General features: G+C 37.2%; 2 protein-coding genes across 7 annotated transcripts in view; both read left to right on the forward strand.

The window, feature by feature from the left end:
• Positions 1-24,503, forward strand: part of LOC132378282 (homeobox protein Hox-A3) — a 43,725-nt gene that overhangs the window by 16,164 nt on the left and 3,058 nt on the right. For 2 of the 6 annotated variants that reach the window (XM_059945074.1, XM_059945069.1), the window contains exon 2: positions 22,878-23,448. In XM_059945074.1, coding sequence (XP_059801057.1) covers positions 22,992-23,448 — 457 coding nt within the window. In that variant the 5' untranslated portion in view covers positions 22,878-22,991. Of the gene's footprint in view, positions 1-13,986; positions 15,749-17,014; positions 17,861-19,642; positions 19,725-22,877; positions 23,449-24,503 lie in introns of those variants that run through there. The other 4 variants (XM_059945071.1, XM_059945073.1, XM_059945070.1 and 1 more) reach the window with 4 other exon arrangements.
• LOC132378286 (homeobox protein Hox-A4) lies at positions 262-6,602 on the forward strand. Its single transcript, XM_059945077.1, has 2 exons — positions 262-5,123; positions 5,474-6,602. Exons 1-2 carry the CDS (start codon positions 4,706-4,708, stop codon positions 5,797-5,799), a joined length of 744 nt encoding a protein of 247 aa, XP_059801060.1. The 5' UTR covers positions 262-4,705; the 3' UTR covers positions 5,800-6,602.

Below are 24,503 nucleotides of genomic sequence, written 5' to 3' on the forward strand. Positions count from 1 at the left end.
TCATTTCCGTTTTGTTCATATCGATGGAAGTGTAACATCTGAGAGTAACATAACTACATATAAAGCTGTTAAAAAGCTTAGTTATTTGCTCAATTACTTCTATTTATTTGAACAACTCCTTGGCTATGTCTTTATCTCTTATTTTTTCACTACTAAAATAAATTTCTGTAGGTAATATGAAAATATAAATTATATAAAGAATGACAAATACACAAGCTAACATTAGAATCATTGTAGGATTACGGCCAGCGTTTAAAACGTATTACAAACAAATGTTAGCCGTGCTTGTAATCTTAACGACTAAGTAAACTAATAAGTAAACGACTAAATCATAGAAGAAGGTCAAATTTTGTTTGGGGCATTAAATCCAGATATAATATTTTAAACAAATATAAGTATTTAAATAGCACCGCTGCCGTTTGGTCATATTATAGATCATGATCAAATATGTCCTAGCTTAAGATACCGATAGAAAATATAAAGCCATGTAAAACGGTCTTATATTTCTTGATTTTCATCATTGTTAGCAAATTATGAGTAACGGGATGCAACGTATTTTGGAAACCAATATTAGCGTTCTACCTAGAAACTGGAGAATGCGTGCATTCGAATATCATTAACACACAGGTAATGGATTAGGGAAGTAAAAAGAGCATCGAGTTGTAGGGATAAACGAAATTAATGCTTGTTAGGAGCAGGCCAAATTGCATAATCAGTACACCAACAGTTTGCAAAAAAAGAACAATCTATTTCATATGTGATACCAAAACAAATGCATTATTCAGTAGGTCAAGGAGCCATCTTTACTCGGAGTCCATATAACCTTCTTCACACCCCCTACCCCCACCCACTCCTCCATCCCATTCTTCTTGAAACTTACAATATTGCTTTAAAATACAGATTTCAGATTATATTTAGTTAATGTATGTATGGATAAAAAGGAGTAAAATTTCTGACAGAGTAAGGGACTCATAGAAAAGTGGCGGATTTTGGTGAAAGAAGGAACCGGCATGATGTTGTATAACAGATGCGAATAAAGAGAAGACAGGAATCCATCATGCATAAATGGACCTTTTTTCCTTCGCTAAGAAAGATGGAAAACTTATTTTAAACGAATAATTTCGTTTTGCAATTTTGACACTTGTTACTAGAATAGTTTGTTGGAAATTAAAACGTTTTCCGAAGCGGGAAATCATTGGAGAGGGAACACTCCATTGGTGAAATTAGGAAACAGGACTTCTTGTCACCATTTTTAAGATTGAAGGTCATATATTAAAAACGTTTTCCCTAAAATAGTAGATTTATTTTATGAGAACGACATTCTGACATAAAATATTGGGGAAGAAGTTTGTAGAGGGATGGAGGCACGAGTGAATGGATTTCAAATTAAATGCAGATGTATTAGTAACACAATGCAGCCCATTGTGCAACTTTTTTGTATGTTAAAATTAATATCAAATCTAAAAAGAAAATTATCTGATCCCAGGTATTTTTAAATGTTATTTAATATTTTCCCGAATTATTTTTTTCTGAGTTTGATCAATCAGATTTTTACAAATGAATTGATCTTTCACTAGAAGTTATATTTACAAACATTGAATCACGGCTACAGAAATGGCTATTGCGACACTCGGGACTGTATAGAAACCATGCATTTTGGCTACTTTTCCCCCCTCCACAAAGGTAATGACCTGGGTAAAACACTCTGGTATTTGAAAGAGCACTATAGGCCTTTTAGAAATGGCTAAGTCCAAGGCCGAGGTGAAATTCAGGTCACCGCGTCTAACAAATATGAAAATGTCGCCTCACGAATGGCACGCCTTGTTACTTAACAAAGACTGTCAATGTATAAGATTAATAAGAAACAAAATGCACACGGTGTCACTTTTCGGTCACTTCCAAACTTAGCTTCGCGTATCCCTTACGAAATCTCATTTCATTGAATAAAACCTTTTGTTTTGTTTCCCGTGTCGAAGTCCAATAAATGCACAGTTGTGCGGCTCTGTGGGATGCGGTGCAAGCCTGCTCGAAGATGTATCTTCGAAATGTACCATTTTATTTGTTTTATTTTGTTTTTGACTCGGAGACCGGCTGTTTTAACCACATGCCCCAGATAGAGATGCGAAACAAGTACACTTTGGCATGATGCAATCTATCTGATAAACCCCGGGATGGATTCGGACGCCTAATGAAGAAAATATGAAACTGTTAATCATCTAAACTACTGATTTGCTGTTCGGAAGAGTTAAGACTGGTAAAGTGTAATTTCTGATTTATTAAAACGCGAAAACAAATCTTCCATTCAGTGCCTCAGAACTTGAATCCTCTTTTACGTGAAACAGATTTCACGAACTCGACTCTTTCTAAAATTAAAATTTCGTGGAAGTTCTTAAGTTGCCCAGGTTTTGGAAATGTCGTAAAAAAAAGCGTTAACTTTGCCTCTCTCTTTAAAATGGCTGTAAATCTACCCTTGCAGTAAAAATGTCAAATGTGCACGCAGGCGAGGTAACACTTGGGGGTCTTGGCTCCATCTCTGTTTATTATGGAAAAAATGCTTTGGCGACTGACCTACACTCGCTCGTTTTCAGAAACGCCCTGTGTTTATACGATGAGCTCTAATTCCCCATTTTTCGACAAAAAACGTAAATACAGATATCACTCGAGCTAATTAGTAGACTGCTTTATTTACCGGCAATTTATTTGGTTAATGCAAACCAATGCACACTACGCCTACCAAAGGGTAGTCATGGGGCGTGTGGTAATGGTGGGGGCACAAGAATTTTAGGAAGTTTATATTTCTTATAAAGGGTGTTGTTTAAAAGAAAGTAAAATTTTATTGGCATACTCTAGACCATATTATTTCATAACATTGTAGGGAATATTATACTTTATTTAAATATAAACATGCACAGAATATATTCTAGGGGGTGTACAAAATAAAATCGCACAAGAAATTTATGTTGCTGTTTTAAGTTGTCCCTTCCTTGTACGGTGAGTAGTGGAAATAAGCATGTATTAATTACACCGAACGTCAATTGATTTTTACAGCATGGTGTTTAATTGAACGCGTTCTAATGGGCGATTACACTCCGCTGCAGAACAGGCTGGGTTGGTAAATGTACTCTACTAAATATGTGTTCCAGTGCATGGAAAAGATCCACTCTAATAAAATGTGAGCAAATGTGCCTGGATACAGTGTGCCGTTCAAACAATAAAATTGAGATTTTAACGCATCCCTTATTGACAAGAACGAATGCTAATGAATCACTTTTATGGCAGTCCAGAAAGCATATTGCATATGCTTATTTTGGAAATGTAACGCGCAATGCAGCAACTTGCCACTTCTTCTGTTGAGGCAACTTCTTATTGCATGTATTCGAAAAAGATCAGAATTCGCATGTAAGCATGATAGAATTTTAATCAGTTTAACTAATCTAAAACGCTAATTAGCTTGCTCAATTTATTATTGTCTTTTGAAGGAAAAGACAGTAAACATTAGAAGGCGTTATCAAATACCACTGGTGTTTTAATGCATTGCTTTAACAGATAAGATTTATTAAAGTTACATGTTTCCTGCATCCACTCTTAACCGTGATATTGTAGAATTACCTGAAATTTAATTGTTTTTTTTCAGTAATTAGCTATGCAAGGAGATGAAACAAGCTTCGTTTCAGATTGAATTGTGCAAAATTAACAATGTTTATTAAATTCCCTTTAACATATATCCATTCAAATTAATCGATTTACTGAACATTTGTGCTTTCTGCATGTTTTTATACATAAAAGTAATGCAATCAGTATACATCTTAACAGCCCATTTCCAATAATACAATGTTCGTTTCTGTCACTCTTATTTCACCTAGCTCAATTAAATCAGATTTTAAAAAATAATATCGTAGGACAATATTAAATTAAAAATATTGCACAATCGAACAATTAAATGGAAGTTTTAACAAAATTTTATTGTATCACGTTGTTAGTATCAATTGATTACATCACGTTTAGTAGTATACATGAAGCAGTTGGACACAATCTTTCAACATTCTCTTGTGTTATCTAACCCTTAGCGAATGTGATTTTACATTGAGATCTTACTGAGATATTCGAAAAGACACAGGTTTTATTTCATTAAACCTAACATTTTTAAGAATTTTATGGGAATTCTTTCAAAGGCTGAATCTCAGAATGTCTTCAGTGGCATCTGTTACTCCAGTGAACTCTCGGAATTATGCCACCAAATAGCCTTAACTTCCCTGCGATATATGCTTATAGAGTCGCATTCTCAGAAATTAGTAAACTATTTAAGATAGTATCAGACATCTCTTGACACTATCTTGTGATATTTTCCCCCGTTAACACACGTCATGCAAATATCTGTTGTCTTTATAATATCGTGACATAACTGCCTATTTAAAATTATTTTGCAATTAGATTTTTTTCCTGATTACTACAGTTTTTTTTCTATCTATGCGGCAACATAATTTCGGGGAAACGAGATTTTGAATGATAATATGGAATTTTTCACTGGACTCCATGCATTCATCATTGGTGTATTTCCTTATCCGGGACCCACAGCCACTCGTCCCATTGGCTGCTTACATCACATGAACAGCTAACTTTATACACTTGACAGCAAGTAGGAGGGTTTTATGGAACAGAAAAACGACAACGCGAGAAAAATTAGTATTTTGCACTTCAGAAATTAATGACCATGAGTTCGTTTTTGATAAACTCCAACTACGTTGAGCCAAAATTTCCACCTTGTGAGGAATATTCTCAAAATAACTACATACCAAGCCAATCTCCTGAATACTACGAGCGGCCGCGGGACACTGGATTCCATCATGAGGCACTATACCCACAATCAAACTACCCAGAGCCGACCTACAGCTTCAACAATGTCCAAGGCACTGGCAACCAGGACATGTCGCAAAGGGGTCATATGCAGTCGCAGACTAGCCTCCAAAATCACATACCGAGACAGAATCAGCTTTGTGAAGTGGTCCCAGTAGCTACACCAGCATTGTGTGGCCAAAATGCGAAAAATCCCACTGCCCAGAAGGGTACTCTCAGCAAAGAGCCCATAGTTTACCCGTGGATGAAGAAAATTCACGTTACCACCGGTAAGTAACTAAAGCAAACTGAAACAATTAAAATTCACTTGAAATCGAATGTGCGGAACCCTTTCTGTAACTAGCCCGTTCATGAGATTTACGATCACCTAACTGTTAGGTCGGTAATTACAGAGCCCATAAATTTGATTGCTCTGGATCTCGCTTCTGGCCATGTGTCTTTGATGCTTTTCTAACCTAAATACCCAGAGCCATTTTATTGCAGTAGATTGTTCTCCGTTGTCAGAACACTTTGACAAAAAACTCTGGACTTTTATAACCTTCATTCACGTGCATCTAATCCCATTGTCAGATTCGTGCCTGTCTCTGTATTTATGTTTGGTTACTTTTTTTTTGTTCAGTGAACCCAAATTACACTGGAGGAGAACCCAAACGGTCTCGAACTGCTTACACGAGACAACAAGTATTAGAGCTGGAAAAGGAGTTCCATTTTAACCGTTACCTAACCAGGCGTCGACGCATTGAGATTGCACACACTCTTTGCCTGTCTGAACGCCAGGTGAAGATCTGGTTTCAGAACAGAAGGATGAAGTGGAAGAAAGATCACAAACTGCCTAACACTAAGATGCGTTCTGCTAGCTCATCATCTTCTGCAAGCCAGCAAACACAAGTATCCTCCCAGGGCCCACAGCCAGATGGTTCAGCACCAAATTCATCAAGCCTATAGCTGCTTCGAGTCTCCAACCCCTCTCCCACAACATAGTTTGGACCAAAATGTGTTCGCCACATAATTGACTTGAATGTGGAAGGATTTCTTGGCAATGAGAATTTTCTTCCAAAGGAAATATGCTGTTAACCTCATTAGGGCCACGCATTTCTATTGTGTTAACCCATTCTCAGCAGACTTTAAAAATGTTTTACTGTTTCATTGGGTACGTTCTCTATCCTTCAATATCCCTATATGAACCGATGCTAAGTTCTGTCAAAGTGGCTTCTACCATGATATTCAAAGCAAAAAGAGCAAAGGACCGTGATTAATAGATATTGTGAGGAACCGTAAGCGTCATCATTTCAACTAGTGTAGTCTGTTGAAATATTTGTGAGAATATAAGAATAAACATGTTTTAGAAAATGAGAAGGGCAGCAATATTTGTGGATGTGGAAATGGTTTTTAGAGCAAATAAACTGTTCAGATGCTACATATATAGGAACTAAATTATGTCGCCAGCGTTATTTAAGGTGTTTTCTTTATTTTAAATCTGTATCCTCTATATAGTTGTGGTACTGATATCAGTATAACGAATGTGCAAGAAGCTTATTCAGAGATTTCAGTCGAGTTGTATATTTAACAATTTTGGTACAGTCCAAGTGTGACGAAACTGTACAAATCATTGGTAAGATTTGTGTAATTTCTGTGGATATTTCAGTGTGCTATGTGCAGTGCCAAATGTTCCTGAAACGAAAGACATAATTTACAGTGTGTAAACCAAAGCCCCAGGCTTTAAATAAAACGTTAATTCGTGGACCATCTCAGTTCTTATGTGTACAATTTACTTGCAGCGAGGATTTGGTAAACACACCGAAGCTGAGAACTCCTTCCACTCCAAAACGTGACCATACATTTAAGTAATTATTCACATTTTTAACTAAAAAATCTAGCTTTCTAAAAAAATTTGCAAAAAAATAGCCTGTGATTCCTAAGAATAATCCAGCGAAAGAGGATAAATTATTGTCTGTGTCTATAATTCATCTTTCTACAGCCTTTCCACATCAAGTTCTACGTCACTAGGTCGTAAATAATGCAGTAAAATGTGAGGCGATCAAATAATAAGTCATCTGCAAGGTGGCGAATAAGGCCTTTTATAAAGCTAATTGTTATATTTCCGATCGTGTAATAGGGTATATATAATCATGTGAAATTACTCTTTAGATTGACTTTGCATCTAAGTGCCAGAGTAATGTTAAATTTAAATTCCACTAACCAGTATTACTTGTTCTCAATGGTCAGGGAAACATAAACTGCGGGAGCATAAAGCGAATATTTACTGTTATGTAGTTTTGTTAATCTTGTAGAAGAGGCTACCTAGGCAAGAATTCACTAAATATAAAGTCGTACCAATTGATTTCTAACATTACGATCATCTAATCTGCTTGGTTATATTGTTTGTTTGAAGCAACACTGATATCAGCGTTCCTGAAAATCAGCGTAATTCTTTTTTCTGTATATCAAATGGTGCGTTCTTCAAATGATAGTTTGTCAGAGCAATTGTGTTAAAATTCACTCAAGGAAATTTCGTTCCTTGTTTTTTTAAAATTATTTCTCTACAAAATATAACAAGAACAAAGTCAAAATTACCGGATGCATCACATTGTGGCGAAGGGAAAGCAATTAAGCGCGTTGCGTTCATTTACTCCCAAAATTATTGCCTAAAAACTGGAATAATCTGTAGTCACTCACAAAATTCTCACAAATAAAGCAATCAGAAGCTTTTCCCGGAATTTCACAAAAATTAACTGAATTGTACATTTTACTTTCTAACCGCAATCTGTCGAAATACATTGTTTTTAAAAAAGAAATTGCAAATAACCAGAGCTAATATCAAGCAGAAACTTTATAAAACACAGCTTGTAAAAGGCCTTTAAGACAACTGCAAACGAATATAGAGAGGAAAAGAAAGGACGACGAGAAACTTCAGCCATTAGACAACCGTGCTTGCTTATCTGAAAAAGGAATTTTAAACAGATTGAAAATAACAGATTTTACCCAGAATCATTAATCACCTCATTCAATAAATACTTCTTTGTATACTTCAACAGCAAGTCTGAAGGGTGTTCTTTTAGAGAAGTGTATGAACACATTGGATCTCTTGAATAAAATGTGGCCATCTCGACACACACCATGCCTCTCTACACTCCCCCCACCCCAGATCCTTGAAAAGTTGTGGAGTTTTAGCTGGACAACGTTATTACAGCAGGAAATTATAGGACGCATATTTCAAAGGCAAGCGGCAATTTACAATATGTAAAAGCAGTTTTGAAAAGTGCAAGTTGATTATAGCCTGTCCTTTATTAGACCAAATTTTAGGTGCCTTGAGCACATGAAACCCCAGTTTGCATCTTGTTCTTTCTCTTTGATGTGTTTAGTTTATTGTAAATCGAACGGCCTTTTGTAATAAAAAGTTGCATTGTTTGTCAACGGCTGGGCAACCAGAGTGAGTTCACCAAGAGGACAAATTTTCTGACCGATTAGCCGTTTTTAGCGTTGCAGACTGACCCCCTCAAACCCTTGACCTTTAAGAGATGGACAGTGCTCTTTCCACTATTTCCTATGCCCGCAGATAGGAACTAAAAGAATACAGCTCGTTATAAAAAAAAACTCTATGATGTTCAAGCGATGTGCATTTAAACTACCTTGATGTATCCAACAATATTGAATATTACACACGCAATAAAGCACAATCACACATGTACATTCATGGACACACACGCACACGCAGATCAACTATATCTAACTTGATGTTTTTAAATGTGCGGCGTGTGCTTATGTAAAGGAGATTTGTCAATGATTTATATACAAGCTCGGAAAATTGCACGTGATAAGAAACAATGGTTGTTTTGAATGGTTTAATTAATAACACATTTTTAGTTAATGACTTAAGAGAATGGATTCAATCCTTCACTTGTAATCGTGAGATAATTCACCTATCGGAGCAGTCCATTGTTCGGATTATTGAAGAGAATAACTGTTACTTTTTTCCTCTGCCAAACACGTGCTTACTTTCTTGATATTATATGTTTTGCAGTCGACATTTTAGAGCGTTGTTGGCAACTGATTAAAATTATTGTAAAAGCATTTCTTCATTCGAAACATGTAAACGGAGTCACAAGGGCAAAGTGCCCAGAACAAAATGGGTTGAGTGTAAAGCCAATTGAGGTTGTAAGCAAAATTGCCACCAAACCATTAAATTTACTGGGACTGTTATTAAATCGACTGTTTTTACTGCATAATGTTCCTTGTCACACTTAAAATAACTAGTGTATGCACCATGATAATCGGAGGATGCCGAAGACCTCTAGTCACAAAATAAAGCCTAATACTCATTTGGGTGGTATAATAAAATATCGACTGTGGCTAGTGAGGGTCGATTCGGTGTCAAATTTAACAGCCTTATGGGGATGTAAAGTCACATATGAAAGAGTGAGCCTTCCTTGTGACTGTTATGTATGCGGGGTACTGTAACTCTGAGCTTCAATATCAAACTGTCAGGCGAACAATAAAGACAGCTTGAAGAAATGCCCAGGAATATTGGACTGAGGCAGCTCGAAATGTAGGTGACATAAATGGCGGACCTGTCAAATCTGGGATCAGGACAGGCCAGTCATTTTTTGCATTATCACTTACCAGCGAGCATCCAAACACTAAAAGAACCCCACGAACAATAAAGATTCAAGTAAGAAGGGCGCAAAGAGGGAAAAAAAACTCCACACTCCAAGATAAAGGGTCACGCGTCTCCTCCGTGTATGTATTGAAATTTTAATCTCTCCCGTCACGTGACTCATTAAATAATTAATGCAGCCGGTCCGGAATAGATATGTAGTCGTCAGTATTCGCACTAGATCTGTTTCAGTCTGATGTGAAAATGAAGTTTCCTTAAAAAATAAGTCTATAATTGGAAGATCTGTCTCAGAGTGAAGTGGCACAAATCAGCTAAGAATTGTGGTAAGTAGTGTTTTTATGATCATTCCTTTATTCTGTTTATGTTTTAACATTTTTTTATTTCTTAAAACTGTCATAAATGTGATGAATAGCGCCCTTTAGTATTCAGATTTAAATCACGGCATGTCTGTGATGGTGTTTAGTCAGTCTCTCGCGTGTCAGTAATATTTTAGATTTTTTCATGATTAATTGCAACAAATACAAACACATATGATGATGTTCTAGTTCACAGTATGTATGCCTGGATACCACGGTGTAGCTGAGCTGCTTTGTTCAATTTTCCTGTCGTTAATAAATCACCATCTCTTACATGCGCAGGGCTGCAACTGTAGGCAGGAGCGTTTGGAAATGAAGAGGCATCAGCTAAATTCCTCTATGATTCATTAATTTGAGCGATTTACAATAAATGACAGAGTTATGCTGCTCTAGTAAATGTACTAACATATGTAATTCTGAACAAAGTGATGCACTTATTCTGACTATATACTGCCTGGCTCTTGTCTAGATCTGATGTGCAACTATGAACAATACACATAAGACGACAGAGTTGTACAGAAACACCTGTCTTTATTACACGTTGCGATAATTCCACAGCCCTGTTGATTATTCAAATTTTTAATTCATTTATTTTCATCCGTTGTTGGAATAAACTTTGAACTCATATAGACGCAATTTATCTTCGCCAGAGAATGCATTCATCCTTTTTAATATTCTTTTCCTATTTAATAGATATGATTTGATTTTGTTACCTGGAGAAAGGGCATTCATAAAATGTGCATTTGTTTGCACTCGTAATTAAGTACTGCTCCCAATATTTACAATAAACCATCATTAGTAAAAGTACATAGCACTTAATTAAATGTCTTATCGCTCCATTCAAGTACATTTTATTAGTCCTACTATTCGTTATGATCAATCAAAACAAGATAATTGCGACAGTATACCGGCTAGTACAATGCTTGAACTTCCGGGCTGGCATTCCAATAAAACACTTCTGTAATTGGATCCACCTCCTAAAATTGGAACAGCACAAGCACATTATGAGTTGCACATTTGGCAACTGTCCTTTAATTTAACATTGAATGCTTCTTACAGATCTGGATCTCTCTATTCAGAAACAGGGCTAGCACCAGGATAACCAAATTGGGATTTGTGATGGGCTGGAGACCAAAGTTAAGGAGGTAAAAAAATTAAATGGAATTAGGCGTAATGCTGAAATTCCATGGCTAGTCTCAGGTACACTTATTTGGGAGTAACAGGTGGTTAGGTGCTACAGTTCATCGGAATCAGTGGACACTAAATGAAAATGTCATTTATTTTTCCAAGGGTGTTATAAGATGAGAGGCGGTATGCTCTCGGCAGAGCCGATTCCTTCCGTGTTAAAATGTACTACCCAGGCGCAAAAAAGGTAGTCATGGAGCCATTTGAAAGTGTCAGTTTGGTGGTTAGTTGAGGGAACAAAAGCCTTGGGTACTTCCTTTGTTAGGGGTTCACAACAACCTCAAAGAATTCACTGGAGCCACAAACATACAGCTTGATTTATTTAAACATTTCTAGAATAAAACGTGGAGCCCACTAATTACTTGCAGGAAAACCAACTTCAAGATACTAATAAGTATGGGTTAAGATTCCCATGTTTTCCTGACACATTGGTATGGAAAACTCCTCTAACTGCAGTTGTGCAGGGCAGTTTATGTGCCTTTACATGTTAATTTGTTATAAAAAAAGATTGACAAATTTCAACTGCTTTGTGCAACTATCCTTTATTTGCCATCTGGTCCCTGCGTTATTCCAATGTAAACCTCCCAAATGTCTGTGTTTATAAAGTTAGTAAGCAAATTTCATCCCATTTATTGAAGCTAACACGCGATTCCCCAGCTATAATCAACAAAATACAGTGAAGCGGGTTGAAATACTAGCGCGTTTCTTTGTTTAATTATTACTCGACTTACAAGGACATCAAAGAGCCACCGCCTATTTCCGTTTCTCTCATTTTTTCCCCGTTTCATGTAACTATCTACAAGCGCTGCATTTCCGTTTTGATTTGCAGTTTTATCATAGAGAGAATAAAAATACAGTTTAAAAGTGAATATTCATTCACGACCATCTCATGTTGGAACATTGAAAATCCAATTGGGATTAGAATATTAGGCCGGGATGTGAAATTTTCAACAGCGCGAAAAATGGGAAATAAAACTTGAGTTTCTAAGAAAAAAGAGGCTGCCAGTAAGAAAGACACTCAAGAAAGAATCGATTTGGGATAGAATGGCAGAGGCGCCTTTAATCTATCTGTTTACTCCTTAAAATCCGTTGGATTAATGGTAATATTATGCCCGCAGTAAATCGAATAAATTCTATTGCCAAATTTTTGTTAGGTTAGAAGTAATGAGAAAGCTCAAATTTTCTGGTTAGTTTAAACTGTCGTTTGATAACTGGAGTAGTTTTATGGCGTGGAATGAGATGTGCAATAAATTACTCGGCCTTAATGTTTTGTTGTGATGGGTTTGTCAATTGCACCCGCACACAGAAATGAGTTTCTCATATGCCACTCTTAAAATGAAAGCCAACCAGAATTTTACTGATACATAACCGCTTTACTTTTTTTTTGAGACCTTCCTTTTACGGTTTACATCAATTAGATTTAACCAAATACAATTGTTTCATTTGGCCCTTTCGTTTGTTTGAACGGTTTATAAATTCTTGGGTTTTCAAGCAGATGAACGTCAGAAAGAAATGAGCATGGAATCCCAGTTTAATTACTGTTTTGAGGTCCAAGTAAACCAGTTTTCTTCTCTCTTTCTTAAGCAGCGTGAATTGTGAGATTTCAACGCAATAAATTTTCTTAGCCGGTTATATTGTTTGTTAAATACGAATATCTAGATTTTCGCTATTTAAAAAAAAAGTAAATGAACGGGTGGCAGTGGTTAGGGTTTAAAGTGCAAATCCCCTTTACTGTGTTGCAAGGTTTTAGCCTTACCTCTGTAATGCATTGGGATTTAGCTCTTCTCAAGTCTGGTGCAGCTGTTTCCTAAATCAACATCGCATATATGCAATGTCAGTTTGCAAGCATACTCGCCTAACAATGAACCACAGAAACTTTATTGTATGCGGTTAATAACCAAATTTAATCCAGATTCTGCTAACAATTATTTTTAAGTCACGTGAACGGATTCCACAAGGTTTTTTTCCCCCCTCGGCTTGGCCCTGCTTGTTTCCCGGGCTCTTTTTTTCTCTCTCTCTTTCTCTAATACACAGATCTCACAGAAAACTAGTACCCCAGACGGCTGCAGAAACCTATAAGGGAAACAGATCAGCACTTGCAGGGCGCCGAATCAGTATTAGGGGAGTAACTTCATTCTCCGGCCTTTCTGTTTTGAGAGAGGTTTGTAGAAAGGAAATATGCCTGGAGCAAGCACCGCTCAATATATTCAGAACGACCGGATAATTTGGAAAATGTAGGATCTTCAGCGTGCGTTGAAACTTTTCCCCTGAAAGCACATTATCAATTTCACAGCAGTCTTTATCTGTCCTTTGAGGCTGGTTTGGATTTGGCTGAATTGTCAGGTAAGCTATAAGACTTCTTTGTAGCTCTGTCTATCTGCACAGAGGAAAAAAATTCCAGTTCAGTTAGTAATTGATGGCTCAAAGTTTGACCTAAGGAAAGGGAAGTCATTGCTTATCGTCAAGCCCGAAGGCCCCTTTATTTGGACCCCTCACTCCTAAAAATGCATGCGTTGATAAAAGTAATTTTCTCGAATATTTTAAGGTTGAATTTTGTATTCCTAAAAGTCTTTTCTAACTTTCCTAGGATTGAGATACAGCCTGACTTCGAAAAATAATCTAACTACATGCCCTGAACTTTAAGTGAATTCATTGCCAGGATGGATTCCCCTGCTCAATTCACTTTTTAAACTTTTCTACGCTAAATTTTTGATCTCACCACGTCCCGACAACAGGATATTTCCTTCTGCAAAGAAAGCTGGAATAAAAGATCGACTCCTTTCTATCTGTCTGTCTGTCTGTCTGTCTATCTATCTAGCCGTTTATCTATCAACCCATCTATCTATCTATCTATCTATCTATCTATCTATCTATCTATCTATCTATCTATCTATCTATCTATCTATCTATCTATCTATCTATCTATCTATCTATCTATCTATCTATCTATCTATCTATCTATCTATCTATCTGTCATCATTCATATGTTTAGTTATACTATATAATCAAATACTTATGTAAACGTGCTTCTTAACTTTCGAGCTTCAAGTCATTAATCAATAATTCATTATTGTTTTACTCAATGTTAAAAGTTTTACTGCGGCCTTTTCGGAACACGGAGTTTAGTTCGAGTTAAGAATCTGGAGAACGTGCAATCATAAAGTATGTTCAGTTTAAAAGTGGAACAGATTGTCCTTCGTCCTTCATCGGAAGACATAGTAACGATCATAATTTCATTCAATTCATTGCCAGCTCGTCTTAACTGCGGAACTGAAAACTTAATGTGTGCGAGTTTTCTTAAAACTTTCAGTGTTATATTCAGAGCCATGTTGCAACATTTGTGGCATTAGACAATGTTTACTGACGAGAATATAGGTTGAAGAATGTGTATCCACATTGTTCAAAACTGATTAGAATGAATGCTTAAATAATGACTTTCAGAAATATTAAACGATAAGACATAAAGTGTTATGTAGAAGAACGTAAAGAAAGAAAAAAACAACAAGGGCTATCTGCTAAGGACAGAATTTACAAAAGGAAACAGCCTTTTACAAATAAAATTAAATTGACGAAGTTACGTGCTCGAAGTAGAAAGATACCAGATACCAATCCTTGCCATAACGCATTTTAAAAATTTTAATCCAGAAAAAATTGTTAGGTGTACCAGTATTACCTCTTACATGTTTTATGTTCCCGAACTTTCAATCTATTGTGCAGTTACATAGCTTAAAAAAACAAGTGAAGAGTTTCAGTTCTATTGAATTAATAGAATTGTCTATTCTCTTCGAAGGTTCCCAATGTCTCATGTTCCCAAGTCTCATGTTGAAACTACTTTAGCCTTCTTACGCCCAAGAAATTTTGCGCGTTATCAACTTGCCCTGAAGCATCTAAACATACATTTTGCATTAGTGACCCCACAGGCACGGTTTACGATTCAGTTGGGGGGAAAATCAGAATCATTATGTCCTTATCAAGTCTACCCCCTCACTCTGTGCTGTACTGACTAAAATCACCTTAGCTTTCCGTGACTGCCTTTTGTCAGGTAAATACCAACCTTATCTAGTCCCCATAACTAGCTTGGTGTAACGTGTGGGTGTTAAGCAAGTCCAATACAATAGCGCTCTAAAAAGCACGCCCAGAAAAAAAGGGAGAGTCGCACACAATCTTAACCGCTGTGGGGCTTCCCTGATTGTTTGGGTCGAAAATGTGGAGTGCTCGCTTTCTTATAGATCGATTTAAATTCCAGACCCCAGTTTTAGTCCATTACAAACAGCTATTCGTCTGCTCCAAGTAGTTCAGCCTACATGCTCCGGATGGAGGTCTTTCACACCGTGAGACACAGTCGACCCAACTTACCTTATCGCGGATTTCTTGCAAGGAATTATCACGGAACAACCTTCTGCAATACCAACAAAACTGAGCTTAAGAAACTTCTTAGGATTTGTTGGGTAAAAAGTTAGACTTTGAGAAAAAAAGTATTCCTTTAATTATCTCCCAAATTCAAATAAAAGGATTTAAGTTGACGTATGACCACGTGAGCACATAATACAGCGCATTATTGTGGCATTTGGATCGGAGACCCAGGCTGGCTTCGGCTGTGATTACGCTTTTCCACTTTCTGTTAAGAGCCAGCTTTTTTCTTCTAAAGAGATTGCACTCTGGGCGCTGGATTTCACATGAAGGGATATATGCGAACAGGGAGAGATGCTGCATTTAGCGGAATGGATTTTATTTTGAGGTATTTCAAATGCTTCCGTTGATTGTTCATTAATATGGTGAGTTATTGCTGTTCAAGGCAAAGGTCAGTGGAAAGGCTTACGGGTGTCAGATTGTGCCAAAACACGCTTAGTTTCCTCTTTTCTGCCTGTTTCGGCGCTTAGTCCATTTCCAGTAATGTTTGCTCTCCATATGGTAAATATAAAAGAAGTTATTTTGTACAGTGGTGTGCGGATCACTTGTATTGTATGTGTTGTTCCTTAAATCATGAACAATCGAATATTGAAATCCTGTCAATGGCCGCTCTCTGTCCGAATAAGTACAAACAAAACAATGTATGTTTATTATAAATAATTCGACGCCAACATTTCTGGTTGTAAGAGCCAATAATAAAATGATTATTATAACACATGGGCATTAATGTACATTTACTTTTTTGACATTTTATTCTTTATATAGCAAGCTACAAAGAAAGGTTCATCGTCCATTTTAAAAATCCTGCCAGCTAGTTTATGAATTGTTCTGTCCTTCAAATTTAGGTTACTAGGTTTTCCCTTACTATGTGAGAATTATCGAAATCGCAATGAATCACATCGCTTCATGGATGAGCATTGAATGTTCTATTTGTGTGTGTGTGTGTGTGTGTGTGTGTGTGTGTGTGTGTGTGTGTGTGTGTGTGTGTGTCTGTGTGTGTGTGTGTGTGTGTGTGTGTGTGTGTGTGTGTTGCACAATGATTTCATGGGGGAAAATATCAAGCAAGCTCTTTAATAAATGATCTAAACACAGTTGCCCACATTTCTCCATCGTCACTGTGGTAATATTTGACTAACTTGAGGTACAAAGCAGGTTGTATTGGGGTATTATTTACTAGCAGGCCGTCATTGTGTTGGAATATTGACTGCATAAAAAATTAACGAAATAAATTAATAGGCGATGGAACCCAACTCAATACTGCCATTGTCTTAAGAGTACATTTGCGGTGAAAAAAGCAGGAAAAGACTCGTTATGTTATGCTGGTGGGTGCAAATGTTATATAAAAAAAATTGCACCCACCAGTGAGCCCTTCTCAGAAAAGGTCAGAGTGCTGCGATTTGATTTATGTTTTCAGTGTTTTGGGACAGCCATGCCAATGCAATCTGCTTTAACGAATGCTTTACTTCTTTTTATATATGACAAATCACATTGGCAATTATTGATAGCCTGATCGGTTATCCTACCAATGCTAAATTCTACCAATCGTGCAAAATTAAGCCAAGTATTGGGTGGGGTGGGTGTGGGATATTGCGTGGGCTGAGGAGAGGAGGAGGGTAGTGATGTTTAGAATATAATTGCCAATAAACAAAGTTCGTTTCTGGGATCTATGCGATTAAAAGAGAAATTGAATATTAAACGTGTTGAACACAATCGTGACTTTGCAAACAATTATTTCACAGACGGTTCCATGCACATAGAGTGATCATCGCCTTAGTTAGTATTTTTTTGTCCTAATTGGACTCTGGAGCACGGTTTTGTTTGCCCATTTAAATTCGTGTGTCCCATCTGCCGTTTCTATCACAACCCCGTCACCCCAATATAAAATGTAAACACTGGACAAAGATTTTTCATGAAGGTTTCAATTTTTTTTAATCGCACTTGAGTTACAGTTCCTTTCTTGACCATTATCCAATACTGAAGCAAATTCAACATGACTAAAACATACAGCACACAGTTTCATAGCGTTTTACATGTTTAAAGAACAGTAAGAAGTTGGGTTAGTGCAGATGCATTTGGGAAGACATGCGTACATAAAATACGACACCGGCGATGACGGACAGAAGGTCTACATGTTGGGTTTATGATAAATCCTTTACTTAGAAGAATCCGTTCGATATACAACGAAGATCCGTACATTTTGGACGCTTTTTTTTCTCATTGATTGGAATATTGTATCTTCGTGTAATTGATTTGAGATCTTAGGTTGATTTCTGTCCGTTAATAATTCATGTAGATTTAGTCGATGCTCTTAAACAAGGATTTTTAGCTTCCCGGCGCCTTTCTTTTTATCGCGTGGAAATTAATGGTTTCTCGATTTCGTTGCAGACTTTGTCCTAAATAACATTTACACAAGCAAACGCAGAGACTGTACAAACTTTCGGTGAGTTTTCTAAACTTTTATGATACCTAAGTAGATAAATGGTGGCTAAGAACAGAAAATGCTCTCGCTGCAAGGTGTCACCTTTATTAGTTCCCGTTCAAGCGACGGGTTATCCTGAGCTTCTAACAAATGAACCGCAATAGGTTGTTACAATTTAAATCACGTGTGCTTTTGGATATTGGATATAAAAAGACACACACCAGAAAGTTACATTCAACATATTATAGATGGTAACATGGATGCTGTACCATAGTAATTAGCATTATCCGAGCATTAGAACACCGATTGAAAATGTAATATTTCCGTTTATATTGAACAAATATACCTTCACAATGGAAGGTGTGACGGTTGCAGTAAATTATACAGACTCTTTGTTTAAAATATTGGCATCTATTGCTAATATCAAGTCAAATCAAGCAGTCGTCACTTCCACCTCTCTCCGTTTACTCTGTAAATATTTGCATCCGTTAAAGAAAAATAGATTCTTATCCAATATTGCAGTTTTCTTACATCCGAGGATAGTGACTTTACAAGGTTCGCTGACATAAGCGGGGCCTTCAATTTCTATCCAGTCGCTTCTGAACTGAAATTCACGGAGCCAAACTTAAGAGGTAGAAAGTTTTAAAGAAAAGATCCAGCATCCGTTGGCGTTACTATTTTCCCACCTTCGTACGATCTCACGAGAGAAGAAAAGGTCGGAGTCAGCACATTAAGATAGTGGAAGGGCTGATCATTGACAATAAAGTACTTCACTACAGAGAGAAAAAACATTGAGCGGCTTACTTGCAAAGTTGCATACGAGTGAATTTTTGGCCCTATCTTCCCTCCTACGCTGCTTGGCTTCCCCTTTCATGTAGTTGCATCGCAATAAGCGATAGGGGCAAGTGTTTTCTCTTTAGTGCTCTGTTTACAGCCTTAGTGCATGAAGTCATAAATCTTACGTAGCCATAAACGACAGAAGCATTGGTATGCATAAGGGGTGTCTATAGCTCATATACTCTTTCATTGCTCGCCTTCTCTCTTTCGTTTCCTCCCCAGTTGTAACTTTTTACTCTTGTAGCTGAAATACTTTGATTTTAACATTTCTAAAACCTCTAGTTTCGGGAGTACCGAAATACTGGATGTGCCTTAGAATCGACTGAACCGGTTTGAAACCGGCTGGACTTTTACTCCTGCGCCGTTTTTCATCTTAACTATTCTCGTGCGGTATTTCAAACAAAGGCCTTTCTTTGCAACCAGGAGTTAATAAAAAGTTAAGCTAGTACTTTTAATGCAAAAGTTTGCGTCCACATTTGAAGAACGCAAAGCTCCATTCGGATCTGAGTGATTATTAAAAAAAAAGTGCGTTGATTTAAATGGGACAAGCTCGTTTCAAGTTTGATTGCATAGATTCAGTGATTGCCAAACCCAGGCGCTTGTGTTCTCCGTGTTGGTTAATTTGCATAATTTTTCACTTGTGACGCTATGTTTCGGGGGAGTTTACCCAGCCTGTCTGTTCAGTACTGCCAGACAGCAAACTTAAAATCCGCGCTTTTAGCATTCAATATTCATAAGAAACATACCCCATTTCTTTGGTATGAGATAAGAGCAGCCAGGGAAGCTGATAGTAGTGTTATCTCCCTGACCAGGGCGCGCTACCATAATCACAAGGGTGGCCATCCAAAAGCTACAGCCCTTCTCTCCAGTTTTTTTCAGCTCTACCATTTTCCTCTCCCCATTTGCCGTTGTCGAATTTCAGCGCTCAAGAGTAATTGTTTGCCTTCATTCCAATTAATTCCGAAGTTCTGAAACTTCTGCTTATCGATTTCCCCCGGTGAATCTGAAAATACTGTGCCGTGGTCTGCGCCTATCGTCAGAGACTAAGGTAAGCTGGACACAAATAGGCTATCACTCGTGAATGGCGGAGTTTATGTCCCAGTGATTTATGACCATATGACTTAAATCTCGGTTCAAGAAAAGTTCACATGCTATAGTTTCCTTTCATATCGTGACTGATACCCGTAGGCTTCCAATTCAAGTCTTTCATTTCAATGTTCTGCTTCTCCTTCGCCCTTGATCGGTTTCTTTGAGCTGCTTCCCTCTGTATTTTCGAAGTTTTATGAATTTATTATTGCTTACAATGCAGCCTAAGGCGCACCACCACACAACTACCAAGATACTCATTCTGTTCTTCCTGTTAGAATCTGGGTTCCAATGCTTTCTTTTTCAACCTTACCACCTTTCTAACCTTAGTGATGTAGAGAACGCCGAAGGCTGTTATGGAGGCATTTTTTTTTTTACTTTCAGTATGCATAGCTTAGGGTTATTTGTGCAATAAATTAGAAAGTACTCCTAGAATTTGAAGAGACTTCTAAATTGGTGAAAGGATTGTTAGGTGAAGTCTATATGTTACTTCAGTTGACACCCTTTGGCCAAATGGCAGTTAATATACACGCACACACGTGAATATGCAGTATTATCTGTGCAGCGTGTGTGCTTCCAGTTACCAACCATCTCTGCACTGAGACATATAAACAAAACAGGAATCAAGAGTAATTCGAGAGTAAATAATTTCGCTTAAAATAGAAATTGGAACAAAATTATTTTGCAAAATATCGGAGTGTAATTATGTAGAATTAAATCATAGCGTTTATACAGGTGAGTAAAGTTGTGTTTGTTGCTTCAGGGAAAATGGCGGACGGCACGCAGGGCCGAGAGAGCAAAAGACATTTTTGGTGCTTGAACAGTGATTCACAGGGGGTTCAATTAATTATTCGTCGAAAAGGAATGAAGAATTCACAACCTTTCCCCGTTAGTTTATTTATGCATGCTTGTGAAACAGTTTCGATCATATAGTAAGAACTGGAAATAAGGCAAATTACTGACAAGTTCTTAACATTGAATCCCAATAACTCAATACATATGGCGATAACTAGCTCCTTAAGCAAATTGTCGCAGGGTTTAGGTTTCAGGCGCAGCTGTGGAGAGTCTGATGCGTAATACTCGCTATTTTATGATTTCAATATTTAAAATGCTTTGGGACCAGTAAGTGCTGCTGTCAACAATGGCACATGACTCGTTCTGAAGACAGGAGGTTAAATGTATCTTTGAAAAGCATAGTTTAGCGTTTGAAGCGCCCACTTTCAGAAACGCACAAAAGGTGTCATTTAAAACCTTAGCACAAGTTTATCCCGCCTGTTCACCTCGGCAGTTTCATTTTCATTTATAGACCGGAAAAAAATTACAGCGGCCTTGAAGATAGCTCCAGGTTCATGTTATATTCACTGGAATCCTGTGAACTATGTTTTATTGAAAAAATAGGGATGTACAAGAGGACAGAAGGGCCAAGTAGTTCATCAGTGTTAACCGGACAATAAATTTATACAAAACGCGGAGAAAACATTTTGGAGTGATCGTTTTGAAAGTAGTTTGAAACTAATCTCAGTTTGGCCTGCTGAACACCTCTAGCATTTTCTGTTTTTATTTCAGACTTTCATCATCTGCAGTTTTTGGCTTTTCATACAGATTCGCTTTGTATTAATTAGGGTGACTGAGGCAAAGGAACCCCGTGGAAACAATGGTTTGCTCGATAGGGTTAACTTATTTCAGAAAATAATACTCCGGTGTAAACAGGGATCTTTAGGATACTTAACCCACCCGAGGAACCCACCAATGACCAAGTATCCGAACATCATTTCTAGATTAATTAGTGATCTGTAGGCCTTAGCGAGCTTTATATATCCAATGCAAAAATAATTCAACATTATCAATTTATTCCGCGCGACAGTTTAAAATTATTCTTTAACCACGGGTATGGATGTATTTTTTAGGAAAATAATAATTAACTGAAAGGTTTGAAGTGGGTTGTTTACTGCCCCTTTCTCGTGATGCAAGCGCTTTCTGTGGGCTGGGTTTTCAACTCTTCTCCCGGCCTAGTGACCCCCATACATCAAATTACGAGCACTTTCAGAGACAGAGCCTATTATCGTTTGGTTGGAAGAGAGGTTCACACCGTGGTCATGAAGAAGAACGCCAGTTTTTCAGGTTCCTGGCGCTTTCCGATCCATCATGCATTTAACAGGTAGAATTCAAACAGTAAAAAAGAAGGCTTGAAAATTTCCGCCCGGCCAAATGGTGACCCGTTTAAAGTGGAACCAACAAAAAAAAAGCAGGACATTTCTGCTCGCCAGTCTGGGGAAATCAGGAGAGTCAAAACAAACACCAGTTAGATTATTTAGAAAACAATGCACTCAGTGCTGGGCAAGAACTGAAATTCTTGTCCAAGGCTCCGGCTTTAAGCATTTTAAAACGAAGCTCCTCTCCGGAGCCGCGTAAATACCATTAATGTCTATATGGCAGGAATGTTCAAGTACTGGCCAACACGGAAATACAGTCTGCAATAAAGTCTGGTAATAGTTTTAAAGAGTTACTTAAAAGGAACTTTGCACAAGTTAGTGTTTACTTTTTGTATTTATCCTTGCTGAAAAGTTAGCGTTGCAAAAACTGCTTTCCTTTGGTTTCATTTTTTTTGGACAAATATTTCAAATGATTTAATCATTTGTGTGAACTTATGTCAATATATCTGCTTTATATAATGGTCGGCATATTTAAAATTGACCAATTTAAACGGATGTGCACAAATCAAAAATCACAATACATTAGTTTTAACATTTGTTTTATTCGCACTCAGTGTTACTTTTTAACTACCTAATGAAAAGAAAGTCTGCTTTTAGGTCAACCTCCCGAAATCCATGGTTCACAGGAAACCAGAAGCAGTATTGTATTTCCATAATCAGACAAAATAAAACAAGAAACCAGAATCTGAAGGAGCTCAATGCTTGGTTCTCACCCACACTGAGCATTTAGTGCTGAGGGTCAGTTTTAAACTGCTGTTATACTGAGAACGCCTCGGGCTAAGCTGTGTGACCAAATATTGCTGCACACTTTTTTCATTTATGGCTTTTGATGTCAGCTGCTATTGAGAGTAAGATGGATTTGTACCATTTCACCATTATGGTTTTGTTTGTGGTAACCCTAGGTCTACCCGAAGAGGCCATTGGAAGAAGAGTCACGTGACACCGGGTGCCAATGTTATTCTATAAGGGTGTCAAGACCCTGTCAGTTTGCGAAATAAATATTGGGAAGCAACGAGATGCAAAAAGCAACATACTACGACAGCTCTGCGATTTTCGGTGGTTACACGTACCAAGGAGCAAATGGTTTTAACTACAATGCCAGCCAGCAGCAATATCCGCCTTCATCCCATGTGGAAAATGACTACCACCGGCCTGCCTGCTCTCTACAGTCACCTGCAAGCTCTGCCCCTCATCACAAGCCCAATGATCTTAATGAGAGCTGCATGCGAACCAGTGCCAACCAAACGAGCCATCTCCCTGTTATTGCAGAGCAACAGAAGCAGCAACCACCTCCACCACCCCCACCCCCACCATCTGTATCCCCACCCCAAAATGCCAGCAACAACTCAAATCAATCTAGCACAAGCAAAAACCCCACACTTACCTCACAAACCACCATTAGTAAACAAATTTTCCCTTGGATGAAAGAGTCACGCCAAAATGCCAAGCAAAAGACCAGCAGTTCTAGTTCAGGTATAACTTAACCTGTTTTTCTTTTGACTTATTTGTCATGACAGAGTTCCAATGAGTACATGCTAACAAAGTCAATCTCATTATCACTATCATAGGTGGTCAAACAAGTAATTGTAATAATGTGGCTTATGTAGTCTTTAAAAATGGTTTGACCATTTTCACACAATAATTAGACAAAGAGCCAATGAATATCATTTTTCCAAAATATAGTTTAAGTAAATTATTTGTCTATTTCTATCTATCTATTTATCTATCTATCTATCTATCTATCTATGTATTTATATCTATAATCTATTTATCTATGTATGCATATGTATATGTGTATGTATATGTTTGTATATGTGTATATGTATGTGTGAGAGAGAGCAAGAAGCAATTGTATATCACCTTCTCTCCACTGCCCTGTTGAACCCTCTGCCCCTCATTCTTTCCCTCTCTTTCCCACTGATCTTTTATTTCTAACATTTTTTAAATCTTAGCATAACTTTGTTCTACTTCATTTATATTGGGTTTATTTGAATACTATATTTGCTATTTATGTATATGTTCATACTGATCAGAAGTTAGAATCATATATATCTGTTCTAATTTCAATAATGTCTGAATGGGTAGTTAAGGATTTCTTCAATCCAAGGATTGGACAGTGAATAGCATAATCTTCATTTCATTTCAAGGTTTCATGACCAGTATATATGTGGTTTAACGTAAATTATCTGTTATCTAAATGCAATCCCTGAAAATATATGTATTGCTATATGATTAATAGCATGATTTGTGGACAGCAGTGATTCTTTTATAAATTAAATTGGCTTGGAAATATTTAAAATTTAGATTTGCATCTGTGGTCACAACCAAATATATGCAAACATATATTTATATTCACAAGCTGAGAAATACATTAATAAGAGCTTTGATAAATTTTCTGTAAACCATAACAACATATGGCATTGCAATTGAAAATTGCGATCAGTGGTTATGAATTATCATTATCCATATTGAATATATTTTTGTTCATTTATTGAATGTGTGCATTGCTGGCAAGAGCAGAATTTATT

The sequence above is a fragment of the Hypanus sabinus genome, chromosome 20, assembly GCF_030144855.1.
Source record: "Hypanus sabinus isolate sHypSab1 chromosome 20, sHypSab1.hap1, whole genome shotgun sequence".
Taxonomy (NCBI): domain Eukaryota; kingdom Metazoa; phylum Chordata; class Chondrichthyes; order Myliobatiformes; family Dasyatidae; genus Hypanus; species Hypanus sabinus.

Coding starts and splice junctions, on each gene's coding strand:
- LOC132378286 (XM_059945077.1), top strand. CDS start 4,706: ATGACCATGAGTTCGTTTTTGATAAACTCCAACTACGTTGAGCCAAAA. Junction 5,124..5,473: donor GAAAATTCACGTTACCACCG/GTAAGTAACTAA, acceptor TTTTTTGTTCAG/TGAACCCAAATTACACTGGA.